General features: G+C 35.5%; 1 protein-coding gene across 1 annotated transcript in view; it reads right to left on the reverse strand.

The window, feature by feature from the left end:
* Positions 1-24,739, reverse strand: part of LOC149070707 (FERM, ARHGEF and pleckstrin domain-containing protein 2-like) — a 69,557-nt gene that overhangs the window by 7,616 nt on the left and 37,202 nt on the right. The window contains exons 12-22 of the mRNA XM_089248558.1: positions 15,444-15,763; positions 13,692-13,781; positions 13,308-13,441; positions 11,499-11,580; positions 10,124-10,310; positions 9,567-9,617; positions 9,400-9,458; positions 8,060-8,131; positions 6,115-6,183; positions 4,093-4,500; positions 1,120-1,227 (exon numbers count right to left, since the gene is read on the reverse strand). Of these exons, the coding sequence (XP_089104684.1) occupies positions 1,120-1,227; positions 4,093-4,500; positions 6,115-6,183; positions 8,060-8,131; positions 9,400-9,458; positions 9,567-9,617; positions 10,124-10,310; positions 11,499-11,580; positions 13,308-13,441; positions 13,692-13,781; positions 15,444-15,763 (1,580 nt within the window). The remainder of the gene's footprint in view (positions 1-1,119; positions 1,228-4,092; positions 4,501-6,114; positions 6,184-8,059; positions 8,132-9,399; positions 9,459-9,566; positions 9,618-10,123; positions 10,311-11,498; positions 11,581-13,307; positions 13,442-13,691; positions 13,782-15,443; positions 15,764-24,739) is intronic.

The following is a 24,739-nucleotide window of genomic DNA, read 5'->3' on the forward strand; positions in this document are numbered from 1 at the left end:
GACCAAGTTATGTGTATGTACTGAGAGGTATGTATATGTATATATCACATGTATATACCACAGTGCTTCAAACACACAGGGTCCGGATATCCAGGGCGGGGCATTTAACAGATACCTTCATGGAGAAGTTGACAGGTTTCATTTCAAGAAGCCCTTGATGAATCTGTTTTTTTAATAGCTTTAAAATTGAAAAATTTGCGATAACGGAAGCCAAAGACAAATGCAGTCTGGAGCCCCACTAAAAATCTGTGAATCGAGTTCCAAGTCCCAATTGGGGACTGTGAATTTTATTCATTGGTAAAATGAATACAAACAAAAATTTTTATGACCCTCACAGGGGAGGGGGGATGTCAGACAAGCCTCCAGGTCTAGGGGAGGGCATGGGAAAGTTGACAGGTTTTATTTCAGTGGGTCTTTAATGGATCTTATCGGTTTTTGTTGCTTTAGCAGTAAAAGTTTGCTAAAGCAGAAGCCAGCTATGAATCCATGCACTGGGCCACAAAAAATCTGTGTATTGGCTCCCTGCTTCCTGGTTGGGGGCTCTTGGTATTCAATCATTGGTAAAATGAATACAAACGAAAATTTTTTGTGGCCTTCTGAGGGGGGGGGGGTGCAACAGAGCTCCAGGCTGGAGATCCCCATGCTGGAAGTTGACTCATTTCAATATGGGGGGATCCTCGATGAACCTCATTGTGTTTTTGTTGCTTTAATATTGTAAAATTCGTCAGTAAGCCAGTACTTTCACATGCCTTTTTTCATAGCACTCTTGACGAAGTGGAATGAAATAAACAAGATATGATGTGAAGACAAGGGAGAGGGGTTGCTCGCCAATGTCGGTAGGGATTTTTTTTTCCTAGTCACATTTGGAGCTAATCCAACACAGCCATGTTGGTGCTGAAAAGAAAAATGGATTTGGTACCTATCAGACTGTCTCACATCAGCACATCAAACATTGGCCAGGGATCTCCAGCCACTTATATTGACTGGCCAAAGACTGAATAATTTCAGAAAAATCAGACTTTGGCCAAAACTCTTGCGCAATTTGTGAAATGGTAGCATTTCGGACTTTGGCAGTAATATCAAGTATGAAAATTTTTTTTTTTTAAAAACATGTCTAACCTGGTATGATTTGTAGAAAAACAAGCACATATTGGAGAGGACGACCCACAGCTTTTGCCAACCATTGCTGTTGGTGAATTTTCTAAGCAAGAATCCACTTATGGTATACTTGAAAATAAAAAATAAATATATAATGGACAGAAGCAAACTTCAGCACACAAATTGTTTAACAGAATAATAAAGTTAGTCATTATTAAGAAGAATGAAGAATTAAGCAATTAGAATTATCACAATTTAAGGTCTATTCACACATGACAGTCAAGGGCCCACTTAGGCAGGTGCAAAGGATGCGACCGCACTGGGCTGTAAAACACAATAAAAGTACTTTGTTTACATTTTGACTTGAACATTCTTAACATTGGACTTAAATAGCTTAAAATTCTATCCCAGAACCACGGCCCCTACAAGGGTGAAGCTGACAAGGCTCCAACTGGGTATATGATTCTCATCACTTTTTTTCTTTTCATACTATAAATACACTACGGTGGGGCTCACTAAAGACCTTGGGCTATGCTAAAAGTTGCCAAGACCTCCAAAATTCAGGCATTGAACCCTTTAGCCCAGGGTTCTCACAGAACCCCAACTCTCATCCAAATCAGGAGAATAATGCAGGTGGATCTAGTGTTCCGAGTGATGGACAAGAGGGGGGGGGGGGCGTTAAATTCTCCTTTTAAAATTATTCAAAATTACACTAGGGAGGCATAATGCATGCTTGCCCGGCTGAAAGAGTATCTAGTTACATCCCTGAGTAGACAATCTGTTGTCTAGTCCCGACAGCCCCCGATCTTGGGACACTTGCAATCAATTTTTTAGCTGAACAGAGGGCACTATTGTTCAAATTTATTGCTGAATGGTTTTTTTTATGACCATGAAATGGTAGTTTGATATTCATTCTCGGGTGCCAATGGGGAAACGGGATGAAAACAAACATGGCATGTACCAGGGTACTCGTGGACACTGGGGGGGGGGGGGATTAGGAAACCCCATTTTAGAGAGGCGCTGAATGCTTAAGCCCATCCCTGATGACAGTAATGATTTATGTAGATTCTGAGAGATCAACCTCATGATGGAATTGAGACTGAACTGATGTGTGTGAAGAGGTCAAAAGCTGTGGTCAGAGTGATTGTTCATCAAAAAGCAAATAATAAATTAATAGTGAAACAAAAAGAGGCTTTTGTGGCCATCGTGTAAATTAGAATTTAGCTTAAAAGTTTTCAGGTTTTTTGGCCGACGTGAAGTACAGTTTTCAAGAAATCATTATGCAACAGCGAGCAAAAGGCTACTACTTATGCCTTCTCCCTGCTTGAGTCACACTGCCTCGTTGGGATTGGTCTGTTGAGCCAGTCTGTTTTCCCCATTGGCCGAAGTTGTTCTTAAGGGCTCTGGATAACGCTTTGGATTTAAATCTCATTATTTTTAAAATGGAAAACCAAGCACTGTTTATTTCCATCCTCTCTTCCTTTTCTGTTGAAGCAGTTCAAAAGTACAAGAACTACTTCAACAGGAATAATCAAAAAGTTCCTTGAACTATCTCCACAGAAAAAAAAATCCAGATTACAGAAACATATCTCTGGAGCCATTCAGCTAAATTTTATGGAATCTATCATAAGCCAAATCCATCGAACATGTTTTAAAAGCTTTCACGACAAAAAAAACTTGTAATTTTACAGGTTGTGGGAAAAAAGGCCTTCAAGCCTGATTTACACTTCATAAGTTAGAAAACTCCAAGGTTCCTCAGCCGATCAGGATATGTCAGGCCATACTATTAAGTCACGCCAATAATAGAGATGCCTACACACTTCATGCTGACACTGCACTAATTCATTGTTTTTTCAGAGGTTGCATTGTCTCCTTGCCTGTCACCACAGACAATGTTTGCCACAGTAGTTGACAAAAAAAAGTCTGCCATCAAAACAACTTGACCATGACATAACTATTTAATGGTTGATTGCTAACACCTTTTCTTTTTCCTCTGAAGATGACAACCATCGTGTGTCAAAATTTAAGGATTCGGGATTCAACATCTTTAACCTTCTATTTGCTATTTTCGTGGTCTCTAGTAATATTCCCCAATATAATAACTACGAAGCTTTAATATTTAATTTTCCCCCTTTGCAAGTTCTTATCTTTTTAAAAAAAAAATTTCACGAAGTTTTCATTAAATTTTGTGAAAAATATGGCAGAAACACTTGAAATGAGAATGGTTTTTCATAGAGCTTAGCCACCAAAATTCTAAGTTTGCGAGCGGCATGATAATTTCAAAACAAGTCAACTATCTCCCTCAACCCCCAGGACGATAACGAGTATAGTAGGGATATGTTCTATCACCCCCAGAAATGTTGAAAATAAATTATTCCGGATCTCGTCTTCGCAGGGCCTTGAGATTTATAAAAGCTCACAAAAGGAAGGATTTCAGAGCGTTAAAAGGTTTTTATTTACAGAAACTGAATATTTCACCAGATAACAGCTGCCATTCGAATGCACATACTCAACTCAACTACAACTAGAGTGAATAAAAGCTCGCTTTTCTATTCGTATAATCACATGCCACGCATCCGTTACATGCATGAACAAACCTTTTCGGATTCCTATACTTCGTAAAAATATCCAACAAAAAGAAGGAATAACAATTAGCAGAACTTGTTGAAATGGTAGGTAAAAATTTTGAGTCCGTCTGGGGAGGATGAACTAAAACATGCAGTGAAAGGGGTCCCCCCCCCCACCGGCTTTACTGTTAATTGTAGTAGTTTGGGTGATGAAAAAGAAATTATAGCCAAATGAGAGGAAAGGGTTAGCCAACTGCTCAATTCAATCTTTCATTCACTCCCCCAAAATAAAACATTTCCCTATTAATTTGGAGCAAAGGCAATCAGCAGCAGGAGCTTGTGATTTACCATTTATCTACAATTGAATATCATCTTTTTATAACGATCTTTTGATAAATTGGTTCTGAAATAAAGAATTTCAAGTTACCTTTGATGATGTGATTAAGTCTTCCCTGCCAATACTGAGGTTCCTGTGCCAACAAACGTGCACAGATGTGTTCATGTGGTGCATGATTGGTTTACCCAGATCGGCATCGTCAAAAGAATCGCAAGACACTCCACTTTCAGAGATTTGACTAGAAATGGCTGGTTTGGAGCCTGTTGATGCAAACGCTGATGCCAAGGTCAGGTCTTTCAGCCACCGGTTTTGCTCTTTCTCTGATGATGCCAACAAATGAAGAACTTTGTCCCCACAGCTAATTTTGTAACAGTAGTTAGCTCCTGTTTTTGGATCGGCTTCTTCAATTTTTGATTCTGCAAGAAGTAAACAGCTGTGCACCTTGAAGTGGAGTTTCCCCAACATCAATTGCTTAGCGTATAGTAACACATCTGAGAACTTCAAAGAAAAAATATAATAAATTTTTTCTATTTGCAATTATAATTAGATTTTTCTCCTCCCCATTCATACTTTTTTTCAAGTAAATACATACAATGTGTGACAATAACTCTGTATACAGGGTGCATAGCAAACAGCAGTATAGCATTTTACTGGCAAACCATTCATCCTAGAGGTGTACTTCTAATTAGAAAAAGTTTCCCAATAATGTGTAGTACTCAGTAATAACGTGCAGGCCTTTGATATGTCATTCATGTTTCAAAGGGTTGTATAGTTATTAAAATTTTAAAAAAAATTAGCTTTTTATACAGTCCCCGAGTGCCCTAAAACCCAATTAAAAAGTTTTTGCCCTGTCTACCCTGATGTCAAGTTAAATTTTTTGAGAATTTTTGCCAGAATTCAAAAAATTTGCCAGTGAAGGCCTCAGAAAAATAACTTGGCCCGAGGGCCCGCGATACTCTTAAAATGTCCCTGCATATGGAGCATAGGTTAAGAACCGCTGATACAAAGAAATATAAAGAATATGGGCTTATAATTTTGAATGATGAATGTTAGTTACTGTACAACGAATAGTCCAAGACCATGATTTGCCAGTAGTAAATGAAAAATGATTTTTTTATCCTGATAGAAAAGTTTTTAATGACTACTGCTCTACTTGTTGAACCCTCAAACTAAGCAAAAGAAAAATCAATAAACCAAATGGTCTACATACTCCCCCCCCCCTCCAAATAACAATGAACAAAGCTTCTAGCTAATAATTTAAGATACAGACAAAATCAAAATTCCGAAAGTATTATGCATAACTACTACTTAGCCGTACACGCACCTCGAACACATTCTTCTACAGAATTTATAACAAATCGGCACATGCCGGAATGTGTGTGGCCCTAACGTAGGGTTACCATATTAAAAAATGGAGAAAGGAGGATGCCTGCGCGCAACATTGGTAATGTCACTTATCCCAATTTTCATAATGGATAGATCAATGAAACCGGTCACAATAGTTTTTCCCAACTCTAAAACAGAACTGCTAATAAAAGCAGCAAAAATTCTTGGAATTTCGACGGCTATTGGTCAATGCATGTGGGGGAGGGGAACCACAAAACACTCATATTAAAGAAGAAATATATATTTCAAAGTGGGAAAAAAAATTTCCCCAGAATAAAAAGAAGAATGATTCTGGAATCCTGAAAAGAAGGACAAAAGGGCAAATTTTCCAAAACGTAGGAGGATGCTTGAAATGACATCAAAAAGGGGGGACATGTCCTCCTAGAGGAAAACGGTTGGCAACCTTACCCTTTGTCTAGTTGAGCTTGATTCCTGTTTATGCTGCCACCTGTCTTCCATTTTCTGAAGTTAAAGATGGAAATGTTTGAACTTTCATGTTACGTCAGTATCGTGGTGTAGGTCTTCCTGCTCTCTGGGGTATAGGTGGAGATTGATTGGAAGTCTGGGGGGGGGGGCACGATGATGATGATGTCAGCTCATATATACATATGATCAGTCGACTCCACCTTTGAAGCTGGGGGGGGGGGGGCATTGCCCCTGTATCTCCGCCCATGCTCTGCGGAGAGAGACTTTTTCAAAAATGGGATGTGTACAATTGCAACTTACCAAGAATATCATGCACTGATGATTTCCATTTTTGGAGACTTTCTGAAGGCACCCTTCTCTGAAGAAAATCTGAAAAAAAAAAAAATTTCAGGCCTTAAGCGAGAAATAAAATACACAGATATGTAGGGAGAAAAATAACAGTACCATAATTATGAGGAGTTGAGAATCAAAGTGGTTTAAAGCTTCCAAAAATCGGTTTTCCTTTTGAAATGCTTTTTTTTTGCTTATAAGACACTTTAGAGTCTAATGTGTAATACAAGGGGAAAAAATCATTTCAAGGAAAACTGATTTTTTTGGGAGCTTTCAGGAAAGAATGCTTCGTTACGAAAAGTTGCATTTCAGTGACCTAGATAGACCACTTTGATTCTGAACCCTCCATATGTTTTTATGTATGTATATAACATTGATTTTTTTTGTTTGAGTGTGTATGTTCTCAATAAAAATTTGCAATTTGTGTGACCAATCCTTGAGAAATTTTTGTATGTATGTTATGGTAAATGTGATAAATCAGTTATTATACATAATAATCAACTATTATGCATACTTACCTTGGTAAGTTTCATAAATTTATCAGTTTTGCCGGTGAATATGAATAATAACGAAGTGTCGTTGATAAATACTTGAAATTTATCGCCTTTATCTGTGATTATGCATAATGCCCTAGAGTAATTGGTGAATTAGATAAATATGAAAATAATTCCAAATGTGTGATGAATACAGTCTGGCCCCGATATAATGATAACAAATTTCACTGTCATACCCTGATATAGTGATAGAGTACATGTATGAATTTTCAAGTAAAGCACAGTCAAACTTGGTTAGTTGGAAGTTCGAAGTCACTGGAAAAGAAGTTTGAATTATCCAATCAATCTATCCTGGATCCGTGAAATGACTACAAATTGCAACTTAATCATCACCATTCATATAGGGTAATAATTATCAATTACTGAAATTTTATCATTAGTTATGAAACTTTCCCAAATTTTAATAATTGATCTTAGTTGAAGCACCATTCCGCTGTTCCAAAATTAGGAACGCCATAAAATTTCTTGACCCATGAACAGTTCATGACCACCATAATCATCATCATCATAACAGTTACGAAACTGTTTTCCAAATTTTGTTAAGAATTTATCATCCTAATGCTATCAAGGATATATTACTTTCATTAATGTATTACAAAAGTTTTACTTCCCAATACTTTCCCATACTCTAACTGGCAATGAAAAGATCCAGATTTTGAATGGTACATCACAATCCATAAGTTCAACAACACAATTGGCATTAAGTGGTACACATTCTCAATGCATTCCATCCAGCTGAACATTAAAATGAGCACTAAATCATTAAAGAAAAACAGAATTTTCGAACTTTTGTCTTTGAAGATTTGTTTTTTTAACAAGTTGATCGAGAAATGCAGAGTCTTACTTGCAGAATTTTTTTGAAACTAAATTTACTCATACAAATATCATAATTTTTATCACAAATAAATCATAATTTTTATTCTCCAATTTCGAATTAACCAAAACATTAAAAAAAATTGAATTAAACAAAAACTTTTGGCATTAAATTAAATAGAAAGCTCAAGGGGAGTTCGAAAAATCCAAAATTAAAATTAACCAAGTTGTACTGTACATCATACAGCGTGATTTATCATGCTAACCAATGATGTGTCACTTGGGTATTATGCATAATTGCCGGGAAAAGTGATTAATTTAGATAAATTTATCAATATGCTCAGAAATTATGTATAATAACCAGACTTATCACATTTACTGTAACATATACATCAAACCAGACCCAACAAGACTAGAAACAGCTTCAATAACGTAAGTCTTTTAATGTGACAAAACATGATTGTGCTCAACCATATGCTATGAAAAAAATAAATAAATAACAGATAGTATGTACAAAACACAGAACAACGACATCAAAATTCACAAACCCTTTGCCCCTGATGATCAGCTGGATAACCAGTCAAGCTGCGTTCAAGCTCCATCAACTTAACACTATTCACCTGAAATGGGCAGAAGTAACAATGCGATATATTCAAGAGATTTGAATAAAATGTGCAACCAACTCAATCCAATACAAAAAAATTACAACTATTTAATCAAATTCATATTTAAAGGGATGGGGGGGGGGGTAATCCAAATGTGATTAGAGCTTGCATGCATAATAATAGCATGATGCAATACAAATGATTTATGAAAGCGATTAAAATGTAAATGCAGTTCACAGCACTTAATGTGATTACATCAAGACTTGTTAGAGTTTTTGATAACAATAGCTGATATAGGTAACTATATCTACAAAAAATCAATCCTGGTTGTAAGTACGATGACCATGTGTCTCATTTGGTCGAGCAAGATGTACCGAAATAGAACTCCTCCATCTTTCCCATATAACAGGTTTTAAAATGTTGAATTGTGCCTTTGTTTTGTTTTCATATTGTTCTAAACTAAAAATCCTATTTATTATTATTTTTTTTCAAATTCAGAAATTGTGAGGAGTTACAATGGAGCTGTTTAACGTGTATTATAAATCATGATACTTTTAATAATGTATAGTATGTTCCATAGATTCACTTGTGAAAGTCTTCCGTCAGAGAAACTGTGAATGTGTGTGTGGTCAGTTGATATAAGCTAACTATTAACTGAAAAAAGGGCATTGCCCCCACCCCTTACACATGCCTTCACTATAGGAGAGCCACTCAAACTACTTAAATTCAGTGTATTGTCTGGAGTGTTATTTGGTTTACGATCTCAGCATTGAACCCACCTTGCTGTATCCATGTAGAGGCGGGATGGCAAAACATATTTGACAGGAGAGCCATAGCAAAAGCAGAACTACACATCCATGGAATCACAGTAGCTGTTACGGCTTAATTAAGACATTATGAACTGAGTAGGGACATTTTTGTCAATAAGGGAGCCTTCTGGCCTCCTACATAATCTTGCAGATTGGTAGCGATAACTTATAGGGGCAAAATGAATCTAGCTCAACCTTAGTTTCTAAATATGCAAAGAGAAAAATACTTTGATTTATGAGATAAACTTTTTTTTGTCTAAAGTTCTGATAACTATAAACAAATTTTTTCCCATGTTAAGATATTTGTCTGTTCCATACTTTGCAAACGTGATAACAATACCAAAATGATAACATTATCCGTGACTCTAATAAGTAGTGTCTAGTGTACTAGGATTGATCAAGACTGAATACTAATAAAAGTTAAAAGTTACTACAAGGGGGAAGGGAAAAAGAGAGAAATTTAAAATATCATACTAGAGCAGCTATTTTTCCTTCGATTTTAGAATGGCCTTCTTCAAATGCTTTCAATGCATCTAAGAAACGAAAAAATATTGAAATGTTCAAACATTAACATCGAGGCATCTGCACCCCATAAAATACTGATCAAAATACAAAAACATAAGATAATTATAAATACTCACCAGAGCAGTTCTTGTGATCGAAATGAAAGCTTTCATAAACATCAGTGAGAGCTGAAATCAAAAATAAACTGAACGGTCAGGAAGAAAGCACAAAAATGCTTGTAATGATGCTTGCACAAAATGCTTGTGCAAGAAGCTTGTTTGATGACAAGCACAAAAATGCTTGTAATCAAAAATAAACTGAAAGGTCAGGAAGAAAGCACAAAAATTCTTGCAATGATGGGATAGTAAAAGTTATGTCTTAAAGTACTGAATTCTAAAGCTTCAAGAAGAAGAATTTTCAAAGCTATGAAGCACATCCATGTTTATTCAAAACAACACAATAATTGATATTCGATCACTTGCTTGAAAATGTAACTTGTAAGATAAAAATAAGCATTCCGTTTTATTACAATTTTTTAAAAATAAAACTCTATTATAAGCAACATCCGTTATAATGAGATTCTACTGTATTTCATATTTTATAAGAGTGGGTCTCATTAGAATCATTTTTTCAATAGATCTATAACCTGAATGGGCAAGACATATTATATGGAATATGTAACAAAGAGGTTCACCTTCTAAGAAAGAACTGTAATGCCAGAGACGGTAGAGAGGCCTCAGCAGTAATGAGGTCAGTGGCAAGTAGCAGACTTTGAGAGCTTCAAAACGCTGATAAAAATTAGCAAATCGTTCACTGTCTTGTAGAACTTCACTCAATTGCTTCAAGATCTCTGGAAGCTTATCGACATAAGAGACATACAACTGTAGTGAAAGAAAAGTGAAAAACTTATTGAAAAATGGTTCAAATTTCTTCCAAGTAACAATTTTATAGCAGAAAAGAAAAGCTCTAATGCAAAATAAATGCAGTCTATAAGGAAGAGAGGTGCTATTGAGTTTGTTAAATCTCTTTTCTGCCACCGCTCAAACAATTCACTTCAGAAATAGTCTCAAATTAACAATCGCATGATCCAATTAGAGTTAAACTTGAAAATATATCCTTGATAACTGTTAACAATAAAACTAACTATTAACCATATAAATTGCAAAGCATCAAAATAAAAATGAATCTTTAATTTGAATTCCCTAGGTGGAAAATTTTACTGAGAAATTGCTGCCTCTATTTTTTGAAGCCTCTCTGGTGCGACTTTATTCTTAGGACCTGAATAAGATTAGTTGTCTAACCTAGCTCTCTAAGAGTGACATTTATTTTCCATCACCTTTTCAAATTAAATTGAATTGAAGCCAATCATTTCATTCACTAATGGCTAAGGCACATTTGAAAGAGTCATTAAAAGATGGGTTTCATTGCTTTTTGAAAAAAAAACATAGCAGGCATGCTAGGCTTAGTGAGTGCGGGTCATTGGAAACAATTTTAAAAAGCAAGTGTTATCAAGCTGCACCTGATTGAATGCATAATTGATGCACTTAGCAAGCATTAAAATCATTCTAACTTTGATTAGCCTATCAGGAAATGGATTGGATTTTGGTTTTATTGGCACAAGGACTAATTTGATCAAACTGCGCCAAAATGAATGACCAAATGAGATAAAATTTTTCCCTGTCATTTCAGGAAGATGAATGTATGTACGATAAAAAACAACGATGTGTCAAATATGAAAACAATGATGTAGAATGTGAAACACTATGATTCATCATAAAAACCAATGGCTTTGATGAATTTAAAAATACGAGATGCGTTGCAGTGGTCATTTAAAATGTCATGAAATGAAAGATGTCTATGACCAAAAGCAGTCATAAAATGATGCTGATGTGAACAAGCAAAAATATGAGCAAAAGTTAATGGACTCTGACAATGTAAGCATTCGGGCCGACTCTCTCATAATAGAAGGCGATGGTATTAGGAAATAAACGTTTCTTCAAATAAAATGAATGGTTGAAATTATTTAAACAATTCCATTAATATGTGCATAAAAGCTGAAGTGCACTCACGCTGTACAAACTTTTATACTGAATCATGATGTCTCCAACACCCTTCACTCCGTTTTTGATAATTTTCACGTGCTTTCCTTCCCTGAAAATATATATTGATAATTCAAACTAAACACAACCAAAAAACTTTTCGATACTCCTCAAACTCTAATCCAGGGCTTCACAAATCAGAAAAAAGTTTTCAAAATACAGTAAAACCTGTCTTTAATGGATTCACAAAGGATCAAGATTTTTTCCATTGAACACAGGTTTCCGCTTAATAAAGGTTCAATTGATATGATGTGTGAAAATATTTAATGGTGTGAAATTGAAATAAAATGTAAATATATTAATTGAAGATTAATATATAATTACTTAATTTATAATTAGATTTACATTTAAGTTTTGACAGCAATATGTATAGAATTCCAACCTACACTTTTTCTTCTAAAATAACGACATTTACGTTCTTTTTAAGTTTCTCAAAGAATTTTCAATTAGGGTTGCATCTGTTGCGTCTGGTTCCGCTTATGTAATCCTCAATATCAGGGCCGTAACTAAGAATTTTGTGAGAGAAAGTGTGTGAATGTGCAACGTGATTTTGCTGCCTCTACAGCTGTAAAATTAGATGATTTTTTAATGGTGTTTTTGCTCCCACCTAGAATTTGCCACCAGGGCAGTTGCTCCCTTTACCTCGATCTAATTAATTCTGGCCCTGCTTAGCCTTGCGATCACGGAATGCACACAGCTTGTATGCAATATTGCAAGTTTTGCATATCATTTGGAAATTCAATTCTTACGCTGATTTTTCCCATGGAAAAGCCTGCTTTTCCAAAAAATTTTGTTATAATTTCAGAAAGCAACTGCTTTACTACATATGGCTTATCAAAACCACAGCATCAAGTACAGAAATGGGTTTTTGTTAATCTAAAGATGGATGATGTAAACTCACATTTGCAAGCATAGATTGCATAAAAATTTCGGTGGAACACTTAAAAATTTTGTATGATCCTTTAGTCTATTGGTCACTAAACACTCAATGTTTGTGTGAAATTTTCCGTTAAAGGGTACAATTTTCTTTTCTGTTTCCACGTTAGACAGGTTCCGTTCGGCCCAGGTTTTTTAATGTGTATTTTGGCATTGAAATCATGCGACAGCACAATTTCTTTCCATTAAGACAGGTTTCTGCTTATTACAGGTTTCATTAAAGACAATATTTATTTAAACTTTTCCACAACATAGCACCCCCCCACCCGTGTTGATAGATACACTGATATGAATTCCAATTTTTTTTATTGTTTTGACTCCAATCCCAATTTTTTATTCACCATAGAAATCTGGCGCCTGGGATGTATCCAGATCTGCTCTAATCTAGTAATCACCATATGGGAAATTTTTGTCCTCTGCAGTACCAATTTTTCCGCATTAATAGTAGTTCTTAATAGAATTGAAAGTTTCTGGTTAAAGTAATATTCTGGGAATTCCCTATTGTTCTCCCCCCTAACGATTGTTCCCAAACTTTTTTCCTCCCAAACTCTTTTCTTTCCCACCACTACCTTGGCCCAGAAATAATGCACTTGTGGCTCCCTTAACTAGGAGAGAGATTCCATTTACCCTTACCTCCTTTATCCCATTCCCCTACATTCACTCCCACCTTGTTTACTCTAGCCTTCATTTGTTGTTCTCTTGACCCAACTCTATTTAACTCCTCTCCCTTTTAGAGAGATAACACACACACACCAATTTTAATCATAGACGCCATATATATTAGAATTTCTAGGAATGTCGCGAACTGTTCTGTCAACAAAAACTTCATAAAGAATGCATTACCAAAAAGCTACACGCTGCTCCAATTCTCTCAGTAAGCTGCAGTGCACTTCATATAGCGGGTCAACTGCTGACAGTATGCATTCGACAACGTCACTCGGCAAATCTCCTTGTTTGCAGAATTCATCTCGAAAAACCTGAATTTCAAACACGATCATGAAATACTGCATAAAAAAAAAGTCTGCCATTTTTTGTGTGTACTCATTCATGAAAATCACATACAATAGGATCTCGATTACCCAAATTTAAGGATCCACTTTGCTGAGAAATACTGAATAGAACCAAAAAACATTTGATGAAATGAAACTCTCAGCAGTCAGTGATATAATTTAGAATTCATAAATTTGGTCTTGCTTGCATAGGAATGAGAATTCACACACCACTCACCACATCAATGATCTCCAAGTCTTTTCTGAAAGTCCTTTCAGTCATTAAAAGCTCTTTGACGATAAAGTATTCTTTTTCTGTTGGCGATTTCTGTAAATGTATGGAAAATGCATTAAATACAAAGGAACTCTTCCTCATCAAACATTTAATGTGATTCCCATTATATTTTACTTAAAAAAACATTCAGAATTTTCATGCCAACTATGAATAGCAGTCACAATGTTAGATTAACTAGAACACCCTTAATAAATCTAGCTGTTTATTCCCATCGCTATGGAAGTCAATGTATTAAACCATTCATCAGGGTACCTCAAGCAACAAAGCTAACTATAGACATCATGCTCAGATGACTACTGCTACTTTTTCGCACACCAACTCTGTTCAAATTGGCATACAGTAATTTACTACTTATTGAGTTGGGTCAGAAATGAAGGCGCCATCTATTGGTGGTTGCCTCAGGCAAAGTAGGGAAAGATCTTTTTATTGTAATGAGACCCGTAAATTTTCAGATAATATTCTCTAAAAAAGAATTATTCTTTGCTGAATCTATGTTAAAACCATTTGAATTGATTGTGTTTTGTATTGAAGATCTGCTGCAATGATCACGCTGATGTGACACATTGCGGCCAATCCGTCCTGTATTGTTGCCAGATTCTTGAGATTTTTGTTATGCAAATTTATTATTTTTTTCAATATAGCAACTGGATATGTAAATTTCTCATCACTTCGGTGATGATTGGTGCCAGCAATTTAGCAGAGGTACGTTTGTCTTTATGAACTGTTTTAGGCTATAATTGCTCGTTTTCTCTATTTCATTTTAGTAATGAACTAATATTTAACCCCAAAGACAAATAATTTGATGTTTGGGACTCATCGATTGATTTGGTACGGGATGACCAACCAGAACAAGATGTTGATTGTCAGACAGAAAGTGGGTATACTTGGTTGCCGGTCACCTTGCCCACATGCCACTTGACACGAGAATGAGATGTAACTGCAAGAGCTCTCTGGTTTTCTCCAATCCTTACCTGGTTTCCAACGATGCTTACTACATGGACTTCCTAGTTTCCTGGATATTCTGTTTGTTAGTCGATTCTGGACGGTAACGTGACACATAGACACTGTGATATGAACTTAAAGCTCTCAGGTGGGTACAGAAGAGATGATTTTTTTCGGTACTCCCAAGATAATGATGTCATCCGATTGGCGAGACCATTTAGAAATTGTGATGTTTATGTTTGTTTGAATCATTAAGCCTGGAAATTTCAGCTCTTCGAAAAATGTGGGAAAATTTAATAAGTGTAAACATTAAGAAACTCAAATAGTTTAATAAAAATAGGTTCAGGTTGTAAGGGAATTCTTTGTGTGTTTCCTTGTGTCGCCGCAGGCATATTTTAGGTGTCAAATGAATCTGGGGATGCAGCAGACTTTGCTGCATTATGTTTTTCCCCAGGATCAAAGATGCAGACCTGATTGTAGACTTCAGGGTGGTAGACAAGAATCTTACCACTGCACCACTCCAGTGCCGTCTTAATGCACGGCTTGGGGGCCTCAAGAGAAGGAGGAGTCTCACAAAAATGAGATCTGGTTGAAGTTTTAAAGAACTTCTGGTAGGGCCTTAGAAAAATCACTTGGCCCTGGGGCCCCATGATGCTCTTAAGACGGCCCTGCACCACTTGTGCACTACACTCAGATGACAGAATTCAGGAAAAACAGTTAAAAACAAACAATAAACTCCATTGACTCACTTACTTTATAACTGCGGAGATTTGCTTCAGACAACGAACCAAAGCTGTCCGAATAAAATGAAGGGACTCCTAGAGAGTTTTCACCATCCACATTTGAACTGGTAGAATCCTCCAAGCAAACACTATCGACATCTTCATTGTTCTCTATACTAGGAGATGAGGGCCCATTAATTTCTGCTCTGACAAATGTCTTCCCGTTGACTGAAGGACTTTCGCTGCCAATATCTGACAATCCAGACTTGTCCAAAATGCTTATTTTCGTCTCGGAGGGGGATCTAAAACCCATATTTAAATGCAACTCAACCTGTCTATACAATGGAATGTCTGAAAAGGAGAAAAGAATTTATAATTATCAGTGAATATCCGAAAACAATGACACGGGAGTAAAAAAAAAACCGTTTTTTTTTAGAGTCAAGCCTCTGCATGCAGAATAAATAGACACACGTGCGAAACATGATGCAACAAATTGATTCTAATAGCTAAATCAACACACAAAAACCAAATATTTAATTCTCCATACATCATCATTACTTCGTAACATTAGTAATCACGTTACATGCACATATCTATAAGAGACTACAACTACTTATTTTGATGAAGACATTCAGCAAAACAAAAAATGATTACAACAAGCAGAAGAAAACTAAGCTTTTTTTTTAACTGCGATGATCTCGTGCAAAACAATAAACTTCGCTAAAAATAAATAAATCTAAGAATTTTTCCCTTCCTTCACTATGCAATCCATGCTTACTGTGCACGTATTCGTATTCCAAACATACAATGCGCATACTTACAAAGATCTGCCATAACCAAATATAGGTTCTTTGATAAAAATGTTTTTGCATCGTTGGAGATTTCTAGGGGCAAAAAATTTTTTGTGTCCGAACACTGTATGTACGATACATAAAAAAAATGTCATGAATAAATTAAAAATATTCATACATCGTATGTCTTGTAATCTATATATATATATATATATGTATAATTGATTTTCTGTGTATGTGTGTCCCTATACAAATCTGCAATTTCAGACTGATCGTTGCAAAATTTTACATATATACTAAACAGAGCCCCGACATGAATGATATAGGCTACTTTAAAAGTTCGTCAGAGCTGGACAAATGCCTGAAATGGGCAAAAACTATCAGGCAACAATGGTTTCCTGGCCTCAATAATCACTTTCGGAATATCTAATTTGGTTCCCTAGCAATGCGTTTCAGACGTGCATATGCCTTTATAATGGTTTGTCCCTTTTTTAATGGTGCCAGTATTATGTGTATAATAGTTATCCCTTAATGGTTTGCCACTTCTTCAATCCTCCCAGTAACTGAAGAAAACCTAGGCAGCGTCGGGTACTATAGCTAGTTTCTTAATATAGTTGAACCTTGATTTAACGAATGAGATGAAACCAACCTTTTTTTAGTAATAAAGTCGAGGAAAATTGTTAAATCAGGGTTGAGATTAACAAATATATGTACAGGGACTTCAAAAAAATTTGTTAGTTTAAGGAATTCATCAAATCAGAGTTTGTAAAACTGGAATTTGACTGTATGTTGATTTGTTTTATACAGGGTGCTTTAAAACGAATCACCCAATTTGAAATGTGTAAATTCATCCCAAACTTTTTTGAGAATGTTTGCATCCACTGTGAGTGGATTTCTGTGGACTACGTGCGAAACTCTGTCGGATGCACTCCACAATTTTGCCTGACATGCTGAGACGGCCATAGGATTTCCCTTTATATAGACAACCTGTGTCTCAGAATTGTTTATACCATCGCCTAATGCTCTGAGCGTATAGGAAGTTCAACACCAGGGTATTTTTGATGAAAAAGCATGATAAACAGTTGCTATGGACTCACACTCTGTGACGCTTAGAACACAAAACGATTTCTGTTCTGCAGTCGCCATCTTGACAAACACTGAAGTGGTGGCCAAAGGAAGAGCGTTAACGCAACCTGTTGGCAACTCAGTGAAACTCAAAATTTCTCTTTTTCTACTTATGCATTATTCAATCAAAACGAATTAAAAGCTGAATAGTTACGATTTTTTAAAATCGGATATTCTTTTTGAAACACCCTGTATTATAATGTACAAACTTTTTCTTTGCAATTGGGTTTTCCAAACATCTAACAGTTGTCTCATCATTTAAAAAGCTTTCATATGCTGATGTGATCCGGGTGTCAGTCAACTTCAGCTGACTTTTTAATGGCTGGATAACTTTGTTATAACATTATTATAAGGAGCAATGTTTCCGAACATAGGTTCAAGAATACATTACAGAAGTTTTCACAGAATAACATTAACAAATTCTTCTAGCAATGTTCTAAAGAGCCCCCCCCCCCCACATAAGGTCCTCTGAAACATGGATAGCAGGATAGCATTCGAAGCACCCTACAATAGCGAAAGTTTGAGAAACCGCATATAAAAAGATATTTTTTTAAATCTGGACTAACTGAAGCAAGTCAATAACTTTGACTTTTAAACGTGCACCTTGTATACATTCCTCTATGGAATTTCTAACGAATAGATATATTCCAGAACATGTGTTCTGCATATGCTGCCCTAACGTATTTATGTTGTAAGAATTATGCATGTTTTGTGTCCTACTGGTGCTACCATACACCTTCTATGCTTTGAAGTGAAAATGGCAAGTGTCTGAACTTTCAAGTGGATGTAAAAATAGTGACACCTCCGCTTACAAATTTCTCGGCTATTGAATACAGATTCAGTCAATGAACATTTTCATTGATATGAATGTATGCATCAACATAAAACAGCCCCGTTGAGAGCTGAATTTCAGCTCCAGTCATCATCAGAATTACTTAAGCACTTACTTCCACCTCGGAATTGCTTTCCAGATATACATCCCTCTTCCACTTTCTGAATGTTTTTGAATCAGTTCATGTGAAATCAAGGATTCAGCTAATAGAAAATGCATTGGAAGAGAAAGAGTTTATGCTTTCGGAGCAGGTGTTCTTCAAGTGCAAGAAGACACTTAGCAACCAGCTGAACAGTCCGGACATTCTAGAAGCTTATCTTTTCCATCTGCGTGTATCAGAAATGAGCTGACCAAATCACAAATGGATAGGGACACAAATGGTGTTCGACGCCTACAAACTCAAGTGGGTTGTGTACACCAGCTTTAGTAGACTAAATCTGGTGTTTGTTGTGTACATAGTACAAAATAAAATTATCTCCAGTACCTCATCTTTGTACCTCTTCCAGTATCTGCAAAATCTTAATCCAATTCTGAAGCTGTTGATTTTAGCCTTCGGTCAGTTTTTGTCTCTTTTATTGCACTCCTTGGTGTTTTAAAAGAACCCATCTTCAAATTTTGAGCTGTTGCCAGAACAAATTAAACGATTTTCCATAGAAACTTATGGGAAATCATGTTATGGCTAATGAATCATCTATGTTAGAAAAGGTATCGCTGTATTATGTTAAAGGTTTGCATGTTCTCTGCAGAATCAGAACTGCTGCAGACATTCTTGAAGCAACAGAGCGTTTTCTTTGCATCATCAACCCCATATTAGGCAGTGCCAGAGGCATCCAATGGTTTTTTTAATCACTGGTGATACAATAGGCTAGCAACTGCATCAGAGGCCACTTGAAGCCATATAAGTCCTGTGTGTGTGTGCAACAAATTAGTTGCCACAATTAAACATTTCCTCATCTGCCTTTCGGAAAACCATATTTCACACATTTTTCTGTTATTAAATAGTCATTCATCATTCATTCCTGAAAGAAAATCATTCCGCGTATTCTGGAAGGAATACAAATGAAAAAAAATTCCCTTAAAAATATGGTTTTTCTAAGAGTAGAATGATGCAGTACTTAAATTATTGGTCCTTAAATGCCCATAATATATTAGTTCATCCCGAAAGTTCTGAATTTTTCTGGCAGCTGCATGTTTCTACTGCTGCGGTTTATATCTTCAGTAATATTGAATTTTTTTCCCCGATATCACTGAGAAGTATACCGAAATAAAAGTGAAGTAATTGTAAGTCAACACCTTAACAGATTCCTATAGTTTCAAGTTCAGGAATTTTAGTTGAGAAGATAGGATGGAGTGGATGATGTCACGAAGGCAGGAATCCAAGAAAACATAAAATTAACACAGATCATGCACACTCCTTGAATTATAGTTCGGGAACAAACAGTTAGCACGCCTAGTCAGAGAAAACAATGCATGGATTAATATTCAGTATATGGTGCATTTTTGAAATGAGGAGAAATGGAGAAATTTTTCTTTTATCATCTACTAGACTCCATCACAATGTAACACATCCACGCACCCCTGGTGGAAAAGTCCAACTCTAGTCTCAATCTAATCATTTTTTTGTAAAAATGTGTATTTACATTTGGCATGCTTTCATGGGTCAGTTAGGATGTGGCAATCATGGCCGATCCATGTTGCCAGATTTCTATTGTCACGATCTTTCAATATCATGTGTTTACATGTAAATTGGGCTGATCTCCGGGATCTTGAAGCTGATTGGCTCCTGTGGCCAAGTGTGACAGGAAGTTTCCCTTTAAATACTGGTTGTGTGCTGTGAATACTCACTACTATTTCATTTCCTCTTACGTTCTTTTCCAGTTATGATCTGAGTGAAAGCAAGGTGCTTAGAGCACTTCTCGATTGTTTGGATGCTGAAATGAATTGAATGTGATAAATCTCACTTCGGTAGTTGTCCCACGCCATTCTTGCTGTGATGATTGAATAGATATAAGTTTATATCTATCAATAACTATCAATCCATCCGATGCATCCATTGTGATTGTGACTTGCTCATGCCAATGATTGTGACAACAATGTAACTTCTAATGGTTTTCCGCTCCCTGGTTTCCAGAACTAATTGTGGATTGATTCGATGATGCTCTCTTCCTCCTGAAGATTCCTGTTCTCTCCGTGGTGTCTGTGGAAACGAGATGCAGATTGGCATGGACTTCTTAGCCATTTGACGTGATTGTGGTGCCATGGAAAGGTGGTTAGAGTGGAAGCAAACTTATTGAAATGTTTTAGTCGGATTGATGTAGATTGGGTAAAATTAGTCTAACTTTGATACACTTGTAATAGTTTATTAACACCAAATTCTAAAATTACTGCATTGTGTTATTTTGATTATTGAAAGAAAATTAAAATTGTTGAGGTAATTAATGTTCAAGTGGGAAATTTTGTGTTGCACTCTTTATTGCCATCTGCCAATGATCTAACTTGGGGAACGTAAAATCAAACTGGGAGTGAACCAGTTTTTGTTGCAACACCACCATACTGATCACACATTGCATTATCTCAATTTGATTTGCTTCTCTCCTTTCAAAATTCTATATAATGAAATAATTTGCTAATGTAAATTATGTTAAAACCTCATGCGTAACTACTTGCCCTCACCCATAAACATTCTAAATTCTATAAGGATAGGATTTTGAGATCTCCCAAAAGATACGTATCACAAAGTTTCTGAGGAAAACCTAAAATAGAGCTAAAGTCTTTAACAACAATTTTTCACGTTCAACAACTTTTAAAAGAAAATGCTTAAAACTTTTGGGATGATCTAATAATTATTCCAAATGCAGAAAAAAAAATTATAATGAAAGGAAGCGAAGGAAGAAAGGAGCAGAAACTAGACAGAATAAAGCCTTTATTGAAAACAGGTTTTTTTTTTCCAAAGGCATAGTATTTCAGGAAAAGTGAGAGTAGTACACATTACATAGGAAATAAGTATACACTTAAAATGACTAGAAATGAATCCAAGAAGGACATCAAGCATACAACACAGGAATAGCACGAGAGGACGAATTTCTACACAATAAGCCAGGTCTTAAGATTGTTACTCGTGTGAACGCCCCCCCCCCCTATTTTTATTTTATTTTACATCAAGAACACTTCATGTCTACTCTACTTCAGCTAAATACATATAATGGTGCATTACATGTTGGAATGTCTCTCTCTCTCTCTCAAGTAACAGCTGAAGTTTCCACCAACCCTAGTTTAAAAAAACCCTGGACTAAAAATAATAACCATGAGACGCACCTAGATACAGGCATTCAACTCTACTCCAAGCGCCTAAACAAATATTATAATACGATCTAGAGCAGAAGTGTCCAGCCTGCATGTGACTTAGATCAGATATCAATGTAGCCCAACAAGCAACTTGAAACAGACAAATGCTTTCACACTGTTTCAGATGGATTTAAAACATTTTTAGTCACCAAGTTGAATAGGAAAGAGCTCTACACATTATTTGTTTTTCTTTAACTTGGAATGGTAAATTTTGTTTCAACAAGGCTCTATCAGCTATCATTCACATTTTTAATGTGTCCCAAAACAGTTTTTCTCTCACCAATGCGACCTAGAAAACCTGAAAGGTTGAATAGCCCTGATCTAGAATAAATTTTAGCACTTAATAAACTTTGAGCAGTAAGCAACAACTGTAACACCTCACCCCAAGAAGAAAAAAGACTTGTAGACAACAGTTATATCCTTCTTATAAACCCAAAACGTTGAATCGAATTAAATTTTTACTAATGATGAAGAAGTGATTTATAATGGTTGGATATTCAATTTCAAACTTTTTTTCTCAATTACAATTGTAGAACAGAATAAATCATTAAGAAATGAAAAAATCAAATACAATTATAATCATATGTACACCACATGATAATAGTGTGTTACCACTCTTTTGATTATGAGAGGAGAAAGAGAGCAGCAACTACATTTTGTTCCAAAAACTGCAAATTTTGGATTGAAAAATTGACAAGAGTAGTCTGTCCAGAATTTGTTTTAAAACAAAATTTGATGGCAATATCCTCTCTATTCACCTGTTGATACCAAAATACTAGCGAGGAAAAAAAAAGTCTCATGAAGAATAAACAATAATTTATCACTGAACATAAACATTAGAAGACTTGATGACATTTCTACTTGTTACCTACAGTAAAAGCTATCAATAATGCATAATACAGTAGACACTTGTTATAATGGCCCCCCCATCATTCCATCGAATACAGATTATATCAAAAGGTAAACACATATAGGATATTTCTTTTATGAAAGGATTTATTCTATTCAGAATTCATCTTATCCGTCATTGCAATGGAATGATCACTATAACGTGAGGTCAGTATAACGAGCGTTGACTGTATCTCACAACCATATAAAGAAACAAAAATAAATATACACACCACGATCGATACATGACAGCATATGACCTCAGGCTGTGTTTCAAGGTAAGGGCTGATTAGTTATGAAAAAAAGAGCAAATGAGAAGGACAAATGTGCATTATTGATCCTAAGTATATACAGATCCGCCATTTCCCTAAGCAGTCAAAACTTTTCCACGATAATAAATGAATATGGATGTAATCAGTAATAATATAATGATGAGCAGTGACAAATCGAATTACAAGTTTAATCCATTATTGAAAATTACTCTTATCTTGAAGAAAAGTTTTCTTATTCAAAGTAATGGAGATCTTCGCAATTCTTTCTACATACAGAATATCAATACTCATAAAAAAAATTTACCAGTATGTTAGTTTACAGGTTTTACTCTAGATAGAATAAAAGTAGCTTTGCCTGCAAAATGAAAACAATAAAGTACCGCAATCGCTGTCCTCTTCAAGGCAAGGGCCAGAGCTTTTATGCATTAGTTTTCTTTTATTTGCTTCATGCCATGTGCAGAGATAGATCTGATGGTCTAAGGGAGGGTGGGCAATACACTCTTCCATGACCCCCTGTATCTCCGCTCCATGCTTCAAGCTTATCATAAATTTTTAGTGAATCTATATATTTTCCCCAATAACTTGAATTACTTCAAGTTGTGATTCATAGTTCAAGGTACCACAGTACTTTATTTCATTTTACTCTTGTCTCTGAAGCTAGATGTTTCAAGGGAAAGCTGATTTGAACCCTTGCCCAAAGTTAGACACAAAATCATTACTCACTGTCACAAAAAAAAAGGAATCATGAAATATCCCAATGAAAATATTATATTGAATCTTTTGCTCTTTATCTCATAGCCAAACAGTCCTTTACTTTTGAAACACCCTATGTGTTTCTATGAGTACAAAGAAAAACACAAATTATGACACAACAAATAAATACAATTATACCAAAAACCTCACTTAATATTACTTGGGCAATGCAGCCCTATAATCAAGAACTGAGTTTCATGGGGGCTGTATTTTTAATTACATACATGGATTACACACACACTATATATATTTATAGGTAGGAGAAATTGAACTGATTTATTTTGTACGGAAACTTTTGCATTGATTACTTCATAAATGATGAAGAAAATAGCTCTCGAATGAAAAAAATATAACCTATTACTCTGAATAAACAATACACAGAACAGAAGCACTGAGCAAAGTTGTTTTTTTTTTTTTTGTTTCAAACATGTAACTGGACGGATACATTCTTAGTTTTGAGCACATTAAAAATCAAAATACGAAACTAAACAAAAACACACTAAATATGAACTACATTCACACAACATTTTTTCAAAACTAATGCATGATAAAAACATTACAATGCACACACACATAAAAAAAAATTATTTTTATAAAAAATAAACTATGTAAATTAAAATAGAATAGAAACATAATAATAATAAAAATCATATTTGATTGATCATTCACCAAACAAATTTATATATCACATTTAGGATCCCGAAAAACCTTACTTACAAACAGAAATGCATATACAGTGAATGGATAACAATAACCACTTTTACTAAACCACACATGCACTTTGTAAACATTCCTCTGAGGAACTCCTAATGAACTGGTGCCTGTTGTAATGTGCCATGTGGATGGCAACAGATTAATAACAATATGCAGTTGACGCTCGTTTTTACAAGCCCATATGGATTGAATTTCACAAAGTTCGTAAATAGGGAAGACATTTAAAGGAATAATAACTAACTTATATTAATTGGGACTAGAAAATTAGTTCATAAATTGGAGATTTGTAAAATCGAGCGTGGACTGCACTAAAAAAACGCAAGCTTATAAGTGGGTTTATTTCAACAACCTCTCCTCCTTCCCTTTCACAAACAAATGTATTGGATGTAAGGCGGAGGTGAAAAGGTAGACCGTCTTCCTCTCCATCGTTTGGCGAAGCACCTGTATCCAATTATGTTAAGCTAACCAAGAGAAAAAACGATTTATATATATTATCCTTCTATACCAGGGGTACCTAACCCTTTGGGGTCACTAAAGCTATCTGATGATCAGGCACCAGCTACAATAAAATAAAAAATGATTTAAAAAAGCTGCTTTTTTATGTTTG

The sequence above is a fragment of the Pholcus phalangioides genome, unplaced genomic scaffold (genome assembly GCF_987345545.1).
Source record: "Pholcus phalangioides strain wild (caught in Gottingen) unplaced genomic scaffold, Ppha-v1.0 ptg000020l_1, whole genome shotgun sequence".
NCBI lineage: Eukaryota > Metazoa > Arthropoda > Arachnida > Araneae > Pholcidae > Pholcus > Pholcus phalangioides.